General features: G+C 46.8%; 5 protein-coding genes across 5 annotated transcripts; 1 reads left to right on the forward strand and 4 right to left on the reverse strand.

Moving 5' to 3' along the window:
- Positions 1-405: 405 nt before the first annotated feature.
- Positions 406-3,069, reverse strand: F5Y00DRAFT_245564 (uncharacterized protein). The gene is made up of 3 exons (XM_048008980.1): positions 2,347-3,069; positions 1,340-2,289; positions 406-1,281 (listed from the first exon to the last, which is right to left on the reverse strand). Exons 1-3 carry the CDS (start codon positions 2,593-2,595, stop codon positions 909-911), a joined length of 1,572 nt encoding a protein of 523 aa, XP_047861682.1. The 5' UTR covers positions 2,596-3,069; the 3' UTR covers positions 406-908.
- A 2,595-nt stretch (positions 3,070-5,664) lies between these two features.
- Positions 5,665-7,209, reverse strand: F5Y00DRAFT_245566 (CAP Gly-rich domain-containing protein). The gene is made up of 2 exons (XM_048008981.1): positions 6,499-7,209; positions 5,665-6,325 (listed from the first exon to the last, which is right to left on the reverse strand). The coding sequence occupies exons 1-2, from the start codon at positions 6,733-6,735 to the stop codon at positions 5,837-5,839; spliced, it is 726 nt and encodes a 241-aa protein (XP_047861683.1). The 5' UTR covers positions 6,736-7,209; the 3' UTR covers positions 5,665-5,836.
- A 3,407-nt stretch (positions 7,210-10,616) lies between these two features.
- Positions 10,617-11,171, reverse strand: F5Y00DRAFT_245569 (uncharacterized protein). The gene has a single exon (XM_048008982.1). It carries the CDS (start codon positions 11,109-11,111, stop codon positions 10,908-10,910), a length of 204 nt encoding a protein of 67 aa, XP_047861684.1. The 5' UTR covers positions 11,112-11,171; the 3' UTR covers positions 10,617-10,907.
- A 2,726-nt stretch (positions 11,172-13,897) lies between these two features.
- On the forward strand, positions 13,898-15,876 carry F5Y00DRAFT_162627 (uncharacterized protein). The gene is made up of 2 exons (XM_048004726.1): positions 13,898-14,463; positions 14,586-15,876. The coding sequence occupies exons 1-2, from the start codon at positions 14,234-14,236 to the stop codon at positions 15,289-15,291; spliced, it is 936 nt and encodes a 311-aa protein (XP_047861685.1). The 5' UTR covers positions 13,898-14,233; the 3' UTR covers positions 15,292-15,876.
- Positions 15,877-16,649: 773 nt separating this feature from the next.
- Positions 16,650-18,682, reverse strand: F5Y00DRAFT_245573 (S-adenosyl-L-methionine-dependent methyltransferase). Its single transcript, XM_048008983.1, has one exon. It carries the CDS (start codon positions 17,965-17,967, stop codon positions 16,732-16,734), a length of 1,236 nt encoding a protein of 411 aa, XP_047861686.1. The 5' UTR covers positions 17,968-18,682; the 3' UTR covers positions 16,650-16,731.
- Positions 18,683-19,523: the final 841 nt, after the last annotated feature.

A 19,523-nucleotide genomic window follows, 5' to 3' on the forward strand; every position in this document is an offset into this window, starting at 1 on the left:
ATTACCCTACATACCACTGTAGGCTCGGTCGAACAGATAAGTAGACGTGTCCCTAGAGCTTGGGATGAGATAGACTTTTGCCAAGCTTACCGATTGGCAGAGTTCTAGGTTTTTTTTTTCTTTTTCAAAGCCTGGAGCTCAACTCCCCTCCCCACCCCTTTCTTCAATTCCACCACTTTCGTATGAAGGAGGTAGGTTTAAACCTACTCTCCTTTAAAAAGGGGGATGATATTCCTGGAATCTACTGGTTGTCTGCGTACGGAATAGGAGGTCCATACATGATGCTTCCTAAAGGGCGTTGGAGCCATAGCAAGCCATCCCAAGATATGGCTTACTTGAATAGGAGACGCAGCGAGGACGGCATGATCGAATACTATCTAGGCCGAATAAAAATAATATTTATTTACCGCCCCAACAATTAGTTCAGATGTTGACCATCCGATCAAGTAGATAGCAATACCAAGTAAGATAGACCCTACTCTCTCTTTAATATCATTTGCACGCAAAGCCCGGTTTCAAGAGTAACAGGTTCATATATTTGTACTCTTACGGCATTATCTCGTTGCCGTTCTGCTTCAGACCCATCGCGCCCGTCACGTCCAACGCCTGCACAATCCCAGATTCATCTAGTTGTAAAACTACCCGATAACTCGATAGCCACCAACGCCGACCAATGCAATCCTCGTATCCTGATACCCAAACTTCCAACATAAGATTTAACGCCGTTTTATCCGAGGTATAACATCCCCCCTTCTCATATCATCACCTCGTAACCACATCGAAACCGCGTGTTGTATGATTTGTCACACTTATACAGCTGCAACTGTACAATAATCTATCAACCCAACAACAAAACAACAACAAAAAGGTCGGGTATACCTATAAGCGCTAGTGTGAACTCAAGCAGCTTATTGGCTTGTGGATGGTAGGTCACTCGGAGGATGAGCTCTCGTACGAATATGAAACTTCTCCCGTAGACGGTCTGACAATTTTGCATGTCGATTTTGGTCCTCGGCCGAACCATTACCAGCAGTTACTCCTTGTGTCTGCCGATACTGTCTAAGAGCCTGAATACGCTCATCGACAGTAGCATGGCGCAGCCTATTCCAGTCTAGCAGTCGTGACCTTCGTCGTCTTTGCGTTGCATCTGCCTCATCCTCAGGCGGAGGAGCTAAGTGACTGTCAACGGGACCATGGCTCATTATATCCGGATAAGCCGGTGCCCAAGCGCCTTCGCCGCCTTCTTCATCCTCTTCCTCATGTGGGCGGAGGTCAAGTCGACTAGTTGGATGCTTATTAGTTTCTGAAACATCAGATTACGTTAACTTGGAATACTTACCATAAAGGACAGGTACCAGACACATTAACCAACCACGGATCGATACACTGAGGATGGAATTTATGGTCGCAAGGAAGCACTCTCACATCTTGTCCAACCGTAAAATCTTCCGTACAGATAGAACAGCCAAGGTGCTCGTTTTCAGTTAGCCCATAGCTGACCCCGCTATCTCCCGACACGCCAGCGCCTGGGGTTTCAGTGGTGGAATTGGTAACAGCTTTTGCTACTGCATCTGGGGATGACCCGCCTTGCTCTGCGTGATATGATGTTAACTCGCGCTGCGTTGGAGATGATGAATGTAGCTGGTGGTCTCCTGAAATACTCTCATGCTCGTTCTCCGGATCCGGTTTTACAGGTTGGGGATCCCCAAATTTTACAATAGGGAGCGTTTCCAGAACAGCTCGCGCTAAACCCTTTGCTCGGCTCTGTCTTGGTCTTCCGCCATAGCTGGCCCTTGGCCCGTATCTTTCGGGATGACGATGTGCTCGGATCGCTCCGGTGGCAATGATAATGAGAAATAGCAAAGTAATCAGACCAGTGATACTGTACAAAATGCTCATTGCAACCGCCGAATTATTACCGCCTTGCGACTGACCGATATCAGAATCTCCATCGGCGTTAGCCCCCGTTATTGTCCCACGAATTACAGTAGACTCGACAGTCTGGTTCTTGATCTCCCAGGCGTCCGACTGATCGGTCATAGTCCAGACAGATTTGAATGGAAGATTGGATCCATCAAGAGAGCAACATGTCCCCTCAGAAGTGCTGAATAGCAATATAGCCTTTGGCTGCTTAGTCATAACCGAATTCAAGACATCGTCAGGACTGATATAGGAGTCGTTGGTAGTCGCATCGCATGATATATAGGCCATAGCGTCTTTGGTACTGTCATCAAGTTTGTTGTAGTTGCTTTGGTCTACGATGACCATTCGACCTTCTACTTTGAATGTCTGCCATACGTTTCAGCTCTACCGCATCAATGGAGTGGGGTTGAATAATGGCTATACCTCCAGAGCATTCTCATTTGTTTGGTTCAAACCTGCCTCTGCTGTTAAAGGCGCAACCTTGTAGTTAAATTGGACAGGACCAGACGCGGAGGTAAGAGTAAGGGCCATAGCGTATAGCTCGTAATAATCGGGAAGTGTTTGCATCGGACTCGTAGTAGCTACGTCGGCGGATACGATGGAAATGATACAAGTGAGGCACAAGAGAAGGTATACCGCGCTGGCGGAACCGGCGACGGTCGACGTCGCCATGTTGGGCTTCTTGTTGACTTTTGCGCGATCGGCCAGCCGTTACGGAATAAGACGGGAAAGAGAAGAATAGACGGAACCAGGCCGGTAAGAAGCAGGAAGAAATCCAACAAGTGTACCTATCGGATCATGTATGAGGACAGCCCTATTTAGCGCTGCACACGCAGAGCTGGTGTCGCATCTCAGCACCGTTTATGCTCGCTAGAGTCAAGCATGAGACCGTGCGATTGTTTTTCTGAGCTCGGCGATGCTTCTCTATTTTCTCGATTGATAATAAGCGCTCGGCACTACGGGTATCGTGGAAGTGTCGGGTATAATCGACAATTGTGGCGGCAATGCGCTCTGTTTTGGATCGTTTGTCGGACGTCGGACGGCACACATGGGAAGTCGGAAGTCGAGGGATACCTAATGTTCAGGTTGTATGAGTACGTGTTGATGGTTTGAGTTGGAGTGACAACTAGAATAGCGAGAGCGAGCGGGTGGGATGTGGGGAAAAGCGGTTTCCGACGTGTGCAGCGTATGCATTGCACCTAACGGATTCGACGGCATTGGAATGCCAAGATCGGATTGACGGCTAGTCGCAACTCCCCATGTTAAGCCGCAACGACACTAGTCCGGCTTTGTCTTGTAACATGCTAGGTATTACCTGTAGGTCATCATTCTTTCCCTCAGAAACGTAACACTAATAACTTTTTAATGCAATTGGCAGTTGGCAATTGGCAATTAGTAATTAGTAATTAGTTCATACGGTCCCAATTATAATCGTTACTCGAGTCTCTTATGTTTAGACATTCCGAGACAAGCATTGTTTTGTCACCATCTTCATTTTAAAGCAAAGTTAGCTTGGCAAGGCTAACAACAGTACACTAGAATTCTCCGGTGCACAGCCATTTGAATACGTAGACAGACGGACATAACGGATTACTATGATTACTGTACTTACGCGCAATCACAACATAATGTGGATGATGCCAATAAGAATCCTGCAATCTAACATAACTATTATATCATAGATGCCTTGCTACTAAGTTGGCTGTCTTGCATGAGATATCGAGCCTCATCTGGAATATGAATATCCAAATGCGGACATTCGGCTATCTGCTACTTGACTCGTATTCTGGGGTAAATTTGAGGAGAAGCGCGGAATTACTAGTTCGCTTAGGTTCAATCTGTCTTTCTAGTTAACTAGTTAATTAATTTCTATAAATAGTTTCAACCATATCTGTCATTTAACTTATTCTTGTGAATAACTCTGTAAGCTATTACTTCGAACTCAAAGATCACGCGCTCAGTTACCCAAGTAAGGAAATATCCCATAATTGGCTCAGGACTCGGCTCGGTCCATTATGTACAATCCCGAAGCTGCTAGGTTAGTATGTTAGGTATTGTTGGCTGAAATTTGGCAGGCGCTGCAGATAAACCTTGAACACGTTAAGACCCTGGTCTATATCAGATTCAGATCTGATTCACAATAACTTTACCGAAAAGTGCACGGTCCTCATGTTCAAAACCTTAATATTCCAATGTAGCTCGATACAACGAAGTCCAACAGAGTAGAAAGATTACGTACAAAGTATTTATCGTTCTTACCAGGAGGCAAATATATATAGATTTAAAATAGATATTAAGGTTCCTCTATAGTATTACCCATCGTAGTTATTTCAAGTCCAATTTGTAAGTTTGGGTTAATATGTACTATGCATCAACTCGCCATGGATGTTTTGTTGGTACTTCGCCAACCCTCAAGTAGCAGCAGTATGAATTCAACTATCTGTGTCAAAGCCTCAATTCTAGTAGTGACTTTCCTCTAAATTGGAATATTAGAAGTAGACTAAGTACATGGCCCATTGTGACATTAACACATGTTTTTGATTGGTTAGACAATTGAGTATAACATATGGTAAATGTATAGTTCGTTCAGTTCGTGGGTACGTAAATACTTCTTTTGCAACTCAATGCCTACAAGAGGTAGGATTTCCAAGTTGAATTACTGGGCGGGGCCAATATTATAGGCCACATTCGGTAATCTCATAGCGAGCACCGTCCTACTACCTAGGCCGTTCCTCTCACAGGCCAGGTGCAAAATATTACCTCTTCGTAAACATTGTTCTACTGGGAACTCATATTTCCTCCTGAGTACAACATCACGTAGGTAGTACTGTGGTTTCTCGGTATCTTCGGCACTGCTGTGATACCAAACACACAATATTACTTTCTAAAATGCATCTGTACCATCTACCTGGGTATGTCTCTCGTCTGCCTCAGGGCTTGTCTTGTCTTAGATATCAAACTTACATCGAATGTAACTACTGCATAAGTTCATGTTCTTATCGTCCAATGCTCTAAAGGAGATGTCGGATCAAGTTTTTCGACGCGATGACTATTTGTATGCTGAGTACTAATCATCTTGTAGCGTCTTTACGGTATCTAATGAAAAAAATAGCCATGTTTTTGGTTGTTGTTCTATTTAACGTCTGAGCGAACGGAGCGTAAGCTCCGTTTAGCAACCTCCCTGGGGGTATGGGACGTGGCAAGCTCTAATCTACATGATGCTATACTGATGATGGTACTGATGATACATGGTAATTATGATGCCAAACCTTGCCTCTGGGGGCTCAACATTCCCTGATTGGCGATCACTACCTGTCGATCGGCCTAATGAATCCATGAAATAGTCATAAACTAAAGGATGTACAGGACAGCACTGTTCACTCTAACGTCAACCTGGTTCATAACGCCTTCACTAAAATAATTTATCACTAGGTATCTAGCTTCAAACAACCATTAGGTATAGTTATTCGATGAAAGAACATTGAGTTTTCAATCTTACTTTATGTACCCAGTCGTAATTTAACAAGTTTCGTCGGTCCCCCATCGCCTTTAGGGCTATGTTCCATTTCAACGTAGAAGTAGGTACATGATTGACGTGATGGTTGAGTATATTCAAAGCATAAGAGACAGGCGAACCATGAGTTGCGCATCTAATTGTTTGCTTTGAGGCATCACGTATATAACTACATTAGTTCGTACAAAATTTGTTCCAAAACTAGGCCTACCAAGATATAGCAAGAATGATTAAGGACTGGGTGTTCCCCAACCGACGCTTTTCTTTTTTGACTACCTAGCTACCTAATTATCCCTTATAAACATACTGGTGGGGATACTTCTATCTATTTCATGTCATCTTAAAAAATAAAAGCTATCACGGATTTATCTATCTATGGATGAGCAATGAAATACTCAATTATATCTCTTCCATATCCTCCAAATCATTGAGCACAGGCCATTCGCCCACTTCCACTCTTTCCGGTCTCACAAAGACGCCATGTTTAAGCGTAGATTCAGTGCCCCAGTATCTGGTACCTCCAATGCTACCGTCGTTCTTCCCAACAGGTTCGTCGAGTTGAACTCCAACCCAAGCACCTATAGAGCCAGGAATTTCTTTTACCTCGCCGACGTATTTGACTTCTCCTCTACGAGTGTCGTCACCGCCAACTCTGCACCTTTTACCTACCTCTATACCCCTACTTCTAACTTCAAGCTCAAAAGCGTCAATCTTAGCCTTCTCCAGACTGGGAGCATCCGGGTTGAACCGGCCTAGTTTTTCGGCCTTTTTCCACGCCAAGACCGAGTCAGATTTCTTCTCGTATTCTTCTGGGGGCATGATGTATTTCTCGACGCCCGACGTGTCATTGAAGTTCAGCTTTGCACTGGCTGGCCGAGTGTCAATGACCTTGACGACAAAGTTAGTCATTTGCAGCTGTGCATAATGGTGGATGGAGCGCATGCAAGCATATTCAACCGACTAGTGAGCTGACACGTATCGACAAAATAAAATACCGCCACGGCAATGACTAGCTCGATAATTGCCCACCCTAAAGCATCTATGGGAACCAGCTTACTTACATGAAGCTCTGCATAAGTAGAGAGAGGGAAATTCGACAAAAGCACAACATCTTCATCTGCAGCTTCGATTGGAATAGATTCCTTCGAGGCAGTTTTCAAGCTAATGCGCTGAGATGAAGGAGGAATGCCTGTGATGGGTTCAAGTTTCCGTTTCAGTTGAGTGATCGACCACGATGGAGTGATTCGTCGCTCAGAAGTCGAATTCTCGGAAATGACTTGCAACGGAACATCCGCCATTGCTCGCCTAGATCGTAGTATTGCTTAGACGAGATGATTTTGATTCTGAAAGGCGTATCAACGCCGATGATCTCTGGGATTGGATAGGGTCGTGCAGGCCTTCTTCCACGTACACACGGTGCAGGAGGTGGCGCGTACAGCTAGAAGGCGAAGGCGAGAGAGTGTGAGGCTCCAGGTCCTAATCTTTGGAGCCGTTTAAGCCTCAATCCCCACTCCGGCTCGGTAGGCTTTTCTCGGGCCGTACAAAGTACAAATGAGATCGCCGCTAGACTCGGTAATCTGTTGAGAACACGAGATTGTTGGGTAATTGGGTAATAGTTGCGTGGAAGAAGGCAAATTTCCGTTGTGGGTGCGTCGATATATTCGCAAGATCCAAGAATGGGGATGTAGTTGGAGCAGAGTGAATCTCGAAAGACCATTATGGGGTTTGAAATCCTTGTGCCTTGTGCGATACATACCTGGGCAGCTACTAGGTTACACTGCTAGGGTAGCATCTTAACAAGGGTTAGCTGTAGCAAGGGGGAGCGGCAACTAAAAAAGGCCGCCACACCTCCACAATATGCAAGCCACAAAGTCGTTCCACGGGCAGGCACCATTCAGACAACCTAGAAGGTATGTAGTACTACGCTATACTACGCTATTACAGTACCTAGGGCAGGTAGACTGGGCTGACTGATTATAACTTCTCATGCTATCATGCTGCTTCCCATGCTGTCATGATGCTTGTGAACTGTTACTTGCATTAGGGATAACCTATCTGGGCATCGTACAACATAAGTTTATGCACCCCCCAACATCCTCTTTCCAAACTCTCCTCACATCTTTCTGACTTCTCAAATTTTTCTTTTTTTTTCTTCCCGCATCAAAAACTTCTAATTGTGTCGACATGCACACCTACCTAACCCACTTAGCGTTGACTCCAAGTCCAGATCGGTACCGTGTAATTGGCACATGGCATGAGGAAGGGAAGAAAAATAAAGTTGTATCGTGAAGTGTCAATTGATTCCGTTCGGCCACCGACTGATGCCTGCGACTAGCCAGCCAGTATCCGAGATCCAGTCGCTTGTCACGTAGGACAAACAAGGGGGTACTAAATCTGAATAAGGACCAACGATTTGGATAGCACCGTTTGCATCATTGTCTCTGTACCTGAAGATCCAACTCATCGGGTACCACGACAGCCTGCCTTCAGCAACATCGAAGCAAGATGGGAGATATATGGACGTATGGCCTCATCGTACCTGGTGCATCTGGCCTCATCGAGTTTTTTTTTACGACCCAGCATGAGATCCTACCTTACCCGGGAAAATTAAAAACATGGAAATGATACGCCATTGCAACATCATCATTAATCATTACCATGCCCCCCACGTATGATTCACTGCTTACGATGTGCTGATAGTTACGGTAGCCTACCGACGATCTCCAGATAGATCTATCAATCCTCCTAGGACGAGGCGCAGATATTCAGCCGCTCTACGGGCTGTAGGCTTCGCGGGGAAGACGGGAGCTGGGTTCTAATACATCCCCCAGAACCCCCCAAAACCACAGCGTCGAGCAAACATGCTGCCCTCGAAATCTGGAACGTGACAGAATAAAAGTTGACAAGTCATATCTCCTTTCTACCTACTGCGCCATCCGAGCCCGGATTCACGGATTGACGCCCTAATTTATTATACACCCTTGTTGCGTTCCCTTTTCGCTTATATCGCAGCCCTAAACGGATTCAGTATCCATCCTTCTACCAATATATTGAGGATGTTTTTGATTCCGAGTGTCGAATGAGCACAACAAAGCCCAAAGGTGGGTGTATCTAGTATGGGCAGCAGGACCTCGTCATGGAGGCAAATATGCGCTATTCCTGCCGGCATCATCCGGCATCCACGGTATTGTTCACCGCTAAGTACCCCAAGGGCGGTCAGCCTCCCGCTGTCAGAGCCCGATCTAGCGATGATGGATAACGGTATTGTTGTTGTCCTTCGGTCTACGTGGTATGGTACATGTCCTGGCATGGGTTTAGTAGCAATACCTCTATTGATGACAATGCCTCGCCAACTATTGGGCAGCATAATGGTTTCTATCCGGCCTGCTACGAAATATGCATTTTCTGGGCGCCTCGTCGTGCCCAGACCGTCGCCTCACCTCTACATATCTAAGAGCCTCCTCAATCAGGGTATAATAATAGCTGAACATATTAGGTGAAGCCACGGTAGTGCGGCTAGGCGGGTATCAACCGGTGGCGTGAATGGGAGGAGACGACCAAACCGAACCATCAATATAGGGCCAACACGACTATCTAGAGGCCGGGCAAAAACGGGTTGCCGGTACCGAAACCCAAAATGTCAAGGTTGCTTACGTAGGTTACGATAAAGTCTGATGTTTTCAAAATGGGGGTTATCAAGGAACTTGTCAGACATATTGGTAGCTGAGAAGTTGGGGGCTACGAGCCCAACTAGACGGTCCCGGGATTGACTGGCCCATCTGATTCCTCACAATCTGGTTCGATCGAAGCCTAGGCCGAAAAAGGTAGAGAATACGTACATACATATGTCTTGCCTCACTTGACCACGAACGTTACATGCCCCCCAGTCTATCAGGCTTTAGCACGGCCACACTCACGGACGGCTTGCCTCGACTTACGACTGGTTGACGGACAACCAACAGCAGTAATATCCCTAAGCGTTACGTGTGTCCTTCCTTCGGGAGGTTATCTTTTACTGCCTCGTCCAACGCTTTCTCACAGCTGCTAGTTAGTAGGATGGCTGAGATTGGCATACGCCTAGGTGCCTTAAACTCGAACAGGGCTGTGGCGCGCTTCTCGTTAATTGATTGACAAACGGACAAGCATAATAATGCCTAGGCATGCCTGGATATGCTCCGCTTTGTTCGGGCAGCAACATTTCAAACGAGCCGGTAAACGATTTACTCCTCATCGACCCCATCCACCATCCACCACTCCCCCACGCTTCGCTTTTCCTACCAATCCGGCGTGCGCACAAAACCAAGTACCTACGTGTAAGTAAGCAGTAAAGTACTTGCAATAAGTAAATGAAAAGAGGTAGATATGTAATGAATTGTTACCCCGTCCGCAAGGATGAAATAGTATACGTAGCACGATTTTGTTACCAGTTACAGTAAAACAGATTGCGCTAACCGCAACACTCGCATATGTATGTACTCGCAAAAAAAGCGGTACATACAATATAATTGTACCCTGCAGATACCTACGATGTTATGTACATGATGTGTGTACATGTAGTTGACCATGTAGCTGTCCTCTTTTGGTTTCTCATTCTTCCCCTGTTCTTTCTGTCCGATTAATTAACATTCTAGTGTAGTCCCTGAATTCAAGCATAGCGCACGCGATACATCGGTCCAACCGTAGCAAACCCCTCCACTTGAAGAGGTGCGGAATATAAGACAGCCCAAGACGGAACAACCTGGCAAGGAGCTATCACCCTATCAGAAGTTGGTAAGGAAAACAAACAACGCGAGCTCTCCTGTTGTGGCGCATGGGTAAGAGCTTTGACAAGCATAAGCATCATGTCTGCATGTATGATAAATGGGACCCAAACCAACTTTTTCTAATTATTGTGATGCGGTGCAGGCAAGCAGATCATGGTTCATGGCTCATGGCTCATAGCTCATGGCAGTTGTCCCCCCATGCACGCCATTAAAACAGAAGTTCGGCACCGCCTTACCTTCTTGGCACTGACGTGTACCTAAGGTAAGTTGAAGGGGGAAAGGGAAAATAATAGAAAAAGGAGGAATAAAACGAGCTGAGGAGTATACGTACTATACATACCGGGAAGACAGTACAGCCGTTCCAATACGTCCATCTATTCGAGAGAACAGGTGGGTTCTAAATAGGTACAAGGTAGTATATACATAGTAACTACCTAGTAAATATACCTATATACATAGTAACTACCTAGTAAATATACCTACATAGAAGTAACCATCTATGTAAGGTACCTATTAATATGTATATATGTCTAATGTCTATCATGCATACTAGTCGGCTGACCGCCAGTTCATCGGCCCCAGATCGCTATTCCCGGAGACCCGGAAACCTTTGTTCACTGATCAGCTCTCTCGACGCCTATGACGACTTGGGGCGGAGGGGACTTGTTTAGGTGAAGAGTACCTAGGTAGCTAGGTAGCTGAGGAGCTTATTGAATACCTAAAAGAAGCATAAGCGCCCGTATCCCATTACAGGCGACGTATGATGTACTGTGATGGTATGTATGAGACGAACCAGGGCCAATGTAATAGTATGTATCATGTAGCATGGTAGCGTGTAGGATTGCCATGGGGACGTTCGTGAAAACGTGATAAAAAAACGCACAGACGTTGGGCTTAGATGGAACCTGCATTGAAGAAAGAGAAAGAGAGCCCCGTTTCCCGCGAGAGTAAAAAAACAAGGGTCTTTGTTCTTTGTAAGTTGTTGTTTTTTTTCCCCAGCTAACACTATGTAGAGGTTAGTGCCCTTCAAATTTAGTGGGCCATTCATACGTACCTGCAAACTCAGTACATGAGTCATCTTGTCTATAGTGAGTGCTACATGTGCCTAGTGGACCTAACTTACATATGTATGTAGGTACATTAGTAGGTTAGGTTAGGTATACAATGCTATAGTATAGTATGTACATATGTATGTAATATGATAGGTAAGGTACATACTTAAAGACACTATAGCATTGTACATGGTATGCCCCAATCCTAGCAACCTCGAACGTATCATTTAGACAATACCTTCTTCGCCTACTAACGTATTTTTTCCCACCCACACACCGTTTTATTCATTTCTACGGTTAATGGGCTCCGATCTCAACTGACAACACCACTACTACCTCTCCAAACATGCCACATATCGATACCCATGTTCATAAAGGCAGAGAACTATATAGGTACTTACTAACCTACCTAAGGCAAGTATATAAGCCACTTATGTATACCATACATACCTCGTGTATGCTATACTATACTATACTAGGTATACTATACTAGTGTGCCCTACTCCTCCGGACGAAAGCCCTACCTTGCTTTTCCTTCTCCCGTCCAGCTGGAACTGGTATAGGTATCCCAAACGTACGTCGTTCTTCCTTAGCTCGTTGACCCTCGCAAACCCTTCCAGGTAGCTAGGTCAAGGTCGTATCCGCACATGCACATCAGCGGTAGCTACATACGTACATCCCATATGCCTTATACCATACATACATACATACATACATACATACATACATACATACATACATACATACATACCTAAACTGCCCTTAGGTAGCAGTAACATAGTCTGGTAGGTATGGCATGGCATGGCATGGCAGAGTCTGGTTTCATGATCTCCACTCAACCATGTAGTTTCATGGCCCTACATTACATGTATGTATGTAGTTGCCACCGCCACCTGTTCTCTTCATTTGCGGCTTCTGGAATATGTGCAGTCGGTATCATTGGCTCGACAAGGGGAATTACATTCTCCGAATCGAGAATCGATCTCATCCAAGCCCTGTGGGCTGGTGGGATGCCCTGCAATAGATCGCCAAAGGGTCCTCTCAGGTCCTCAAGCCCCGGGAACGGCAGTTAGACAGCCCCGAACGGTCATGGATGGCAAGATAGCATGCCTGTCGTGCCTGTATACGGATATTCTGACACCGCGCAAAGACTTAAAAGCGTATGTTGCAGTATACATACATCCTGGGACCCTGGGTATCCATCATATTCCATCTCCGGCGCCGCAACGCCTTGACATTCTTCCTGACCGACGCGGACAACTTTACCTACCCTTCTAGGAGTGTGGATGCTTCAATCCTAGATGTCCTGGGTCGTGTCCTGGGTCATGCCCTGGGTCTCTCGAACACCCAGTTCGTTTGTATGCTTCTTCCAGTTCGTTGCTCCATTTGCGTCATTAATCCGCCGATTCAGTAGCTACCCCTAGTGTACTAACCAAAATTACATGGAAAGTGGTGAATTGTTCTCTGCGAGGTCATGCATGAATGTCGTGGCCATTCATCAGCCCCCCGGTCAATAGCTTTGCATGGCCAGCGAGCCGTTTGTTCGACTTACAATGAGAAAGCCGTCTCCCCCAGGCACGGGCAGATGAATATCCACTGCGCGTTACGTCCTGAGATGCCTTTCGGCTTCGAGGGTGTATCACCTGAAAGCTGTCACTTTTTTAACTTTACTCCTCCCCCCTCTCCCCTCCCCTTTCCAAACCCCTTCGGGAGGAGGGCAACAGACGGTATGTATTCTGCGCTGGCATAGTCGGTGAGGTTACCCAACTCTCACACGAACTGCTGGGCTCTATTATACCTCACACAACTTGCCTATTACCTATAAACGTAGAAAACCCGGTGTCTATCGTCTCCACACCTTTCTATTTCACACCCTCTCACACCCCACACCCCTGGTTATCCCATCCATTGAGCTTTGGGCTACTAACCTAACGGGCTCTGTACCCTGGCTACCTACTCGCACACTGCCCACTGCCCACTACGCGCTGCCCATCAACCAAAAGCCTTCACTCTGCCAGCTCTTCTAGGCATCTCTCGCCTAGCGTTTCTTTTCCTGTTTTCCCCGTCCGAGATCAAATTTCACTGCGCATCCCCAACGTGGACCTATGGTACGTCCATTGCCACTATAGTAATAACTCCATAGGCCAAAGATCATGAATGACAGGATAAAGTACCTTGTGCTAGCCAAATATTTGATATATACCTGACTGAAAGTACTGTACTTATCCGCCTGGCGACGGTTTATTATTTCGAAGCCTCTTAGGTTATCGTGCTTTCGTTTATTGGCTGAGGAGGAATACCCAATCATATGTCACAGCTCACTAACAAAAACAGTATCATCACACTTTACTGATCTAGAGCTTCTGGCCTTCCTGGATGTCCCCTTCCCTTCGCTTCTAAGTCGTATCTAAGGCCCCCCTTTTAACTCAAATATCATACACTCCTATACCTGGTACTGATAGTTCCCAAATTGCACCTATCCAGCATTAAGGAGTTGACATCGGAGCGCTATAATCCCCCCTTAGACTCCAGTGCGCATATCTGGACGAGCTGTGAACTCACTATTACCTTCTCACCTAAAATCGAGCAAACAGAGCCGAAACGCTGTTAGGCAATTTTGGCGGCTCACCCAGCAACACGAGCTGTGTTGAAGAAAAAACAACTCATTACAACCTCCTCAGAGCCCGTGAGGACTACAAGCGCGGTATAGCGCTTCTATAAACATCTGCCTACCTAAGGCTTCCTTGGCCCCTACCGTCACCGTGGATCTCACTTTCCTCCTCAAGGCTCCCGACTCGGATGAGTCTTCCCCTTCTCCTCCCGAGTACAACGAGTACAATCGATTATCAGTGCGGTCTTCGTCTATCGCAACCACGGCGACTATAACTTCGGTACCTGTCGGCGGGTTACCCTTCTATTATACTTCAGAACCGCAAGGGCCAGGACTGGTTTCAGCAGGGAGTTCGTCTAAAAAGCGCAGCATGTCGCCACACGCTTCGGAGTCCCCTGCCAGGAGGCAAAGTAAATGGTCTACTGAGGAAGATGCCCTAATCATTGAACTCCGGGGAAGTGGGCTTAAATGGGATGATATCTCCAAGAAGCTACCGGGAAGAAGCGCCATCAGCTGCCGGCTGCATTATCAGAACTACCTCGAAAAGCGGAGCGAGTGGGATGAAGAGCGTAAAAATAAGCTAGCAAGACTTTATGAAAGGTGAGCATAGTATTTTATGGGTGTTAGTTGAAGTTAAAGATAAAACTAGCTTGGAACAAGTGCTTCTGGCACCTGGTCCGTCAGATAAAAAGAGTTTCAAGTAGCTGACGAGGTGGAAATAGGTTCAAATCCGAGATGTGGGCTAAAGTTGCAGAAGAGATGTCGATGCCGTGGCGGGCTGCAGAGGCAATGCACTGGCAACTCGGAGAACAGGATATGCGACGTCGTGCAGGAGTGACGGTGCCCTTTGCTCTCGCAACGTCGACGTCAGAAGGACCTCGCGGTAGCTCTAGGGCACATTCACGACACAGTCATTCACATTCGCAAGGTAATCTTTCTCGCGATGCGGGACCCGGACGAGGCTACGGTCGTGCAGGGACGGCGCCACCAGGTCGGCCTCTCGCGTCGAGAAGAGAAAGCGTACCGCCACGCGTTCCTATATATCCTGAACAACCGTCCGATAATTTTGTATATCCGCACCATGGAGTTCCTCTCGCCCCGATACAAACGCAAAACCAACCACCGCGACCAGCCATGTTACCCGGAGTCGCTGAGCTTACGACGGGAATCAGCCCTTATAGTACACCGGCATACTCTCTCCCCCCTCCCAACACAAGTCCTGCCCTCAGCACCGCTTCAAGTCCAAACGGATTGTATATGACACCTCTAGGCTATCCGCCCCTAGAGTCAACCAACCCAAAACGTCGTAGGGGTTCAGAGGTCAACAGCTTCTCTCCCGACTTGAATAGGCGAAGGCATCATCACTTAGACTCGCGGCCGGAACCTTACGATATTACAAATATCCCACGGCACGAACGTGGGCACTAGACAGAGACCAAAAAAGAAAAGAAAAAAGAAAAAAGAAAAAGATAAATCACAAGATTTACGTAGATACCTACCTATTCCTGTTTATTGGACTCCCATCTTGGGTCTTGAATTAGGGATCGATCCCTTTACCTATTTATTTATGATTGCTACGAATACCGAGGAAACTAAAATACAAAAGCACAAAAGAAATAAAAAAACCAGAGATGTATTAAGGGTCGGAGCAGGCACTGTATTGGATTTGGATTTGGATTTGGATTTGGTTCGGGGTTTTTTAACTACGGGGACATACTTCTTCTTCTTCATGTATCGACAACAGCAACAGCAACAACAACAACAGGAAGCGAGGAAAAGCTTAAACAGGACAGATAACTCGCATTCACATCCACAGAGACACAAAAGGTGCAATGGGTAGGTAGTAGGTACTACCTAACGGGCGGACCGGTTGGGATTCGGGGCGGTGGGTGGATGGAAAAAGAGCTGGATGTTGCTCGTGTTGGTTGGTTGGTGGTAATAGGTGGTGGATATATCTACCTACCTACCAGATTTGCCTTCCTTTTTCTTTTCTTCCCTTTTCTAACTATCGGATTCGAATGAATTGGTTTGTTCTTATTCACGGCCGCCTTTCTTCTTTTTCTTCTGGCTCGCAATCATGGGACGGCGAAAGGGGACGAAACATAAAGTGCTTTTTTTGTTTATTTCTTAATCATTTATTTTTCCACTACTAGGTATTTTACGACGCTTCGTTTTCGCCGTTTGCTCGTTTGTTGCCCTTTTTTTCTCCCTATTACTTTACCTACCTACCTCCCTATCTACCTACTATCCCGTATTTCTACGCATAGGCCAGGCCAGGCAGTCGATCCACGTTGTAGTCATACCACGTACCCGATCGCGGTGGTGGCTGCTTTTTGTGAAACGCGGAAACGCGGAAAAAAAAGGCTGGCTGGCTGGCTGGGAGGATAATAGATATGTGACAAGGAGGTCAAACGGCGAGGAAGGGGTTTCAAAGCATCACAATCAATGAATGTATGTATGTATGTATGTATGTAACTATGGGTATCGAGTGACGGGGTTTTACGGATTATGCTATGCTATGCTATGTTCGTGTAGCCTTTTGTTTTTGTTTTTGTTTGTATCAAGTTTTATTGTTGTTATTGTAGTGATGGGCATTTACTAGGACAGGGTGGGTTGGTTTGAGGGAATAGGCAGACGAGGCTGGCTGGCTGGCTGGCTGGGTATGTATGTATGTATGTCATGAGTTAGTTGTTGGGTAGCGATCCGACTGGCGATTAGGCATTTCTTCTTCTTAGTATGTACAGTATTCTTTTCTGTTTTTTATTTTTTATTTTCCAAAATAAAAATTTAGTTCCATGGCTGCCTACTTGTGTAACTTGACAGCGTGATCATTACTACTAGTAGCAATATTGCTATTGCTATTTGTTGCTATCGAGATTCTATAGACGGCGACGAGTATTCTTCTCTGGGACTCGCTATAACCCACCAATTGTCTTTCTCGTAGCCGCTCTCTACAATCTCGCCTCCAGCTGCCTTGGCATCTTCTTCCAGCTCTCCTTTTCTGTATAGATGGTAATATCGTTGATACGTAGCATCTGCGACCCCTGTAGTACTCCCGCCGCTCGCAGCGCTGCTGGCATTATTGCTGTTTTCCTTTTTATTACTAGCCTCTTCTCCTCCCGCCTTCTGCTTCTTGGATTTGAAAACCCACGGCACTAGCTGGTCCTGATCTGCAGTCTCGTCCCACCCGCGGCGGCTGGTTCCCTGTTCCAGCGCCCAGACGTATACCATGACCTTGCCGCTGCGCGGCCGGACGCAGTCGAGTAGGGCCCGCAGGGCCTCGACGCGCCGCTCGCGCGTCGACAGGTGATGGATAACCGCGATGCAAATGGCGAAATCGACGCGTCTCGCGCCGCCTCCAAACGGAAGCGCTAGTCCGTCTGCGACGCCTACTACGTCGGCACCACCATTGGTCCCCTTGGTTTTTAGGTCTTGGGCTATCCGTGCCAAGTTGGCACTACGGTCCGAGCCGATTATCACGATGTCCCGGTTCACATCCAAGTACTTGCCGTTGCCGCAGCCGACGTCTAGACCCACGGAGCCGGGGGGCAGCGACGACAGGAAGGATGCGACGAAGGGCCAGGGCTTGTACCGCGTAGCAGAGAAGTGCGACGCGATAGTCTCGTATACGCTATGCACATGCTGCTGCTCGTAGGACTCGGCGGAATTCGCGCCCATTGCGCTAGCAGCAGCGGCAGTGTCAGCGTTAGGGCTGGAACTGGGGTAGTTAGTTCGAGCACCAGTTGATGAGGAAACGTGGTCTTGTCCGTCTCGTATAGCCGCGCCATGCGAACCGGTGGAGGTGGAGGGCGTAGCGTCGTGCATCGGCTGGCGTTGAAGCCGGACATCTTGTTGGTGGTGGTGGGACTCTTGCCCACCGGTCAGACAGTCCAGAGTGACCGCTTCTCTGGGCACGGTGCCGTCGGCAACGGTAACGGTAGATGCAGAACAAGAGTTACTGCTGGCGCTAAGATGTGCGGGATCATCGCTGCTTTCGCCGCGGTCTAGCCGCTGTTCCATCCCACTTTCACTTTCTGCACAGCCTGGATCAGGTTTCTGCGTTTGTTCTTGCTGCTGCTGCTTCTGCTGCTTCTGCTGCTGCATGGTGGTGCGCGCGCGAGCCTATGGTTGGTTGGCGTGTAAGTTGCTTGATGCTGGTGCTGGATCTAGGCAGAGTAAGGATAATATGTATTGTACAGGGTAAGTCAAGGGGAGGGGGGAGGGGTGGGGGGGCGTGCATTTAGATGATGCATGCATATGTGCGTGCAGTGTAGGTGCAGCGTAGGGATGGGGATCAAATCGAGACCGAGATACAAGGGCAGAGTCAGATATAGATGGTACATATATACATGAATATATACATGACCTCATAACTCGATATTGCTTCGGTATACATACCTAGGTAGCACAAGGGTAGGTAGCGTATAAAATACCTAAGTTACGTACGTGGGTATTTCTGACTAAACCAGGTATATGCTCGCTGTAGTACAGCAAGCCCTGCTGTCGTTGGGATAAACTTATAAGGTAAGGAGGTGAAGGTTCCAGTAACCCGGTAGAGTTGCTCACTTGGCGGGTAGGTGAGTGGGGGTGTTTGACAATGACCCCCGAGGCTAGATCGTTGATTATGGGATGTATTTAAGTACTTTGGGTATATATACTTATATAACGCTGCTATTATATATCGATTTTATTTCTGTGTGACTTTGGAAGCCCTATAACTAATGTGCCTAAAGTATGCAGCTAATGTATAGTTTGTGTTACGTCCCAATCCGATATCGATCAAGTACATACCTAGTCATAAATCATATGTAATATGTAAGAATTGCAAGGAAAGAGGGGGGAAAAAAAGCAAGATAGAGTGGGGGGAAGAAATCGGATAAGACTAAATATTAAGTACCTAATCGTGATAATCCATTTTGTGGCTTTTTCATGTAGGTATGTAGTGTACTTTGCACTAGGTACTATTATACGTAAGATACGTAAGATACCCCCAAGCTAAACTAACGCTTCGAGATCCAAAGTGGAGAATGCGTTTTTAATGGCGTGGTTCGTCTCGTCAGCGTCTGTCAGTGTCAAACTTGTCAAGCGTCAAGCATCAAGCATCAAGCCTCAAGCGGGGCTAGGATTGGGATGTGCCCGATGGACCGGCTCGAACCGGTTTGGTTCCTACCGAGTTTATTGCTGCAGGTCTTAGATCTTGCAGCTCAGCTTCCAGGGCTCCTACTGTATCTTTTTTGTTCCCCCTCTCTCATGTCCCTAAACCCCCACCCCCCGGGATCCTTGGAAGCATGGAGCATGGATGCGGCCCGCACAGGAGAAATAAAAATGTTGGCCATGTGCTAACATATTCCCGTTGCACCGCAAGCAAGACCGACAAATCCGAACCGGTACGATCCCGAGACATGCAGGCAGACAGGTTCATTTCGGCTCTTGTAACAATGCATTGATTGCGTTATTGCATGGGCCTAATTTAACGGATTTTATAAGTACTAATGCTTGGCGGTATTGGCAGAATTGATAGAAAGTCGATTGTTCGTTCTACCTGTTCTGGTTTCTGATTGGAACTATGTAAAGAGGTATACTTGTATAACCTAAAGATAAGTTCCAATAGGTACATGTACCCTTTGGAGGGCAGCACTATTGATACAGTGCTAGGTAAT

Source organism: Daldinia vernicosa (assembly GCF_022497035.1).
Source record: "Daldinia vernicosa strain CBS 139.73 unplaced genomic scaffold F5Y00scaffold_52, whole genome shotgun sequence".
In the NCBI taxonomy this organism is placed as follows: Eukaryota; Fungi; Ascomycota; class Sordariomycetes; order Xylariales; family Hypoxylaceae; genus Daldinia; species Daldinia vernicosa.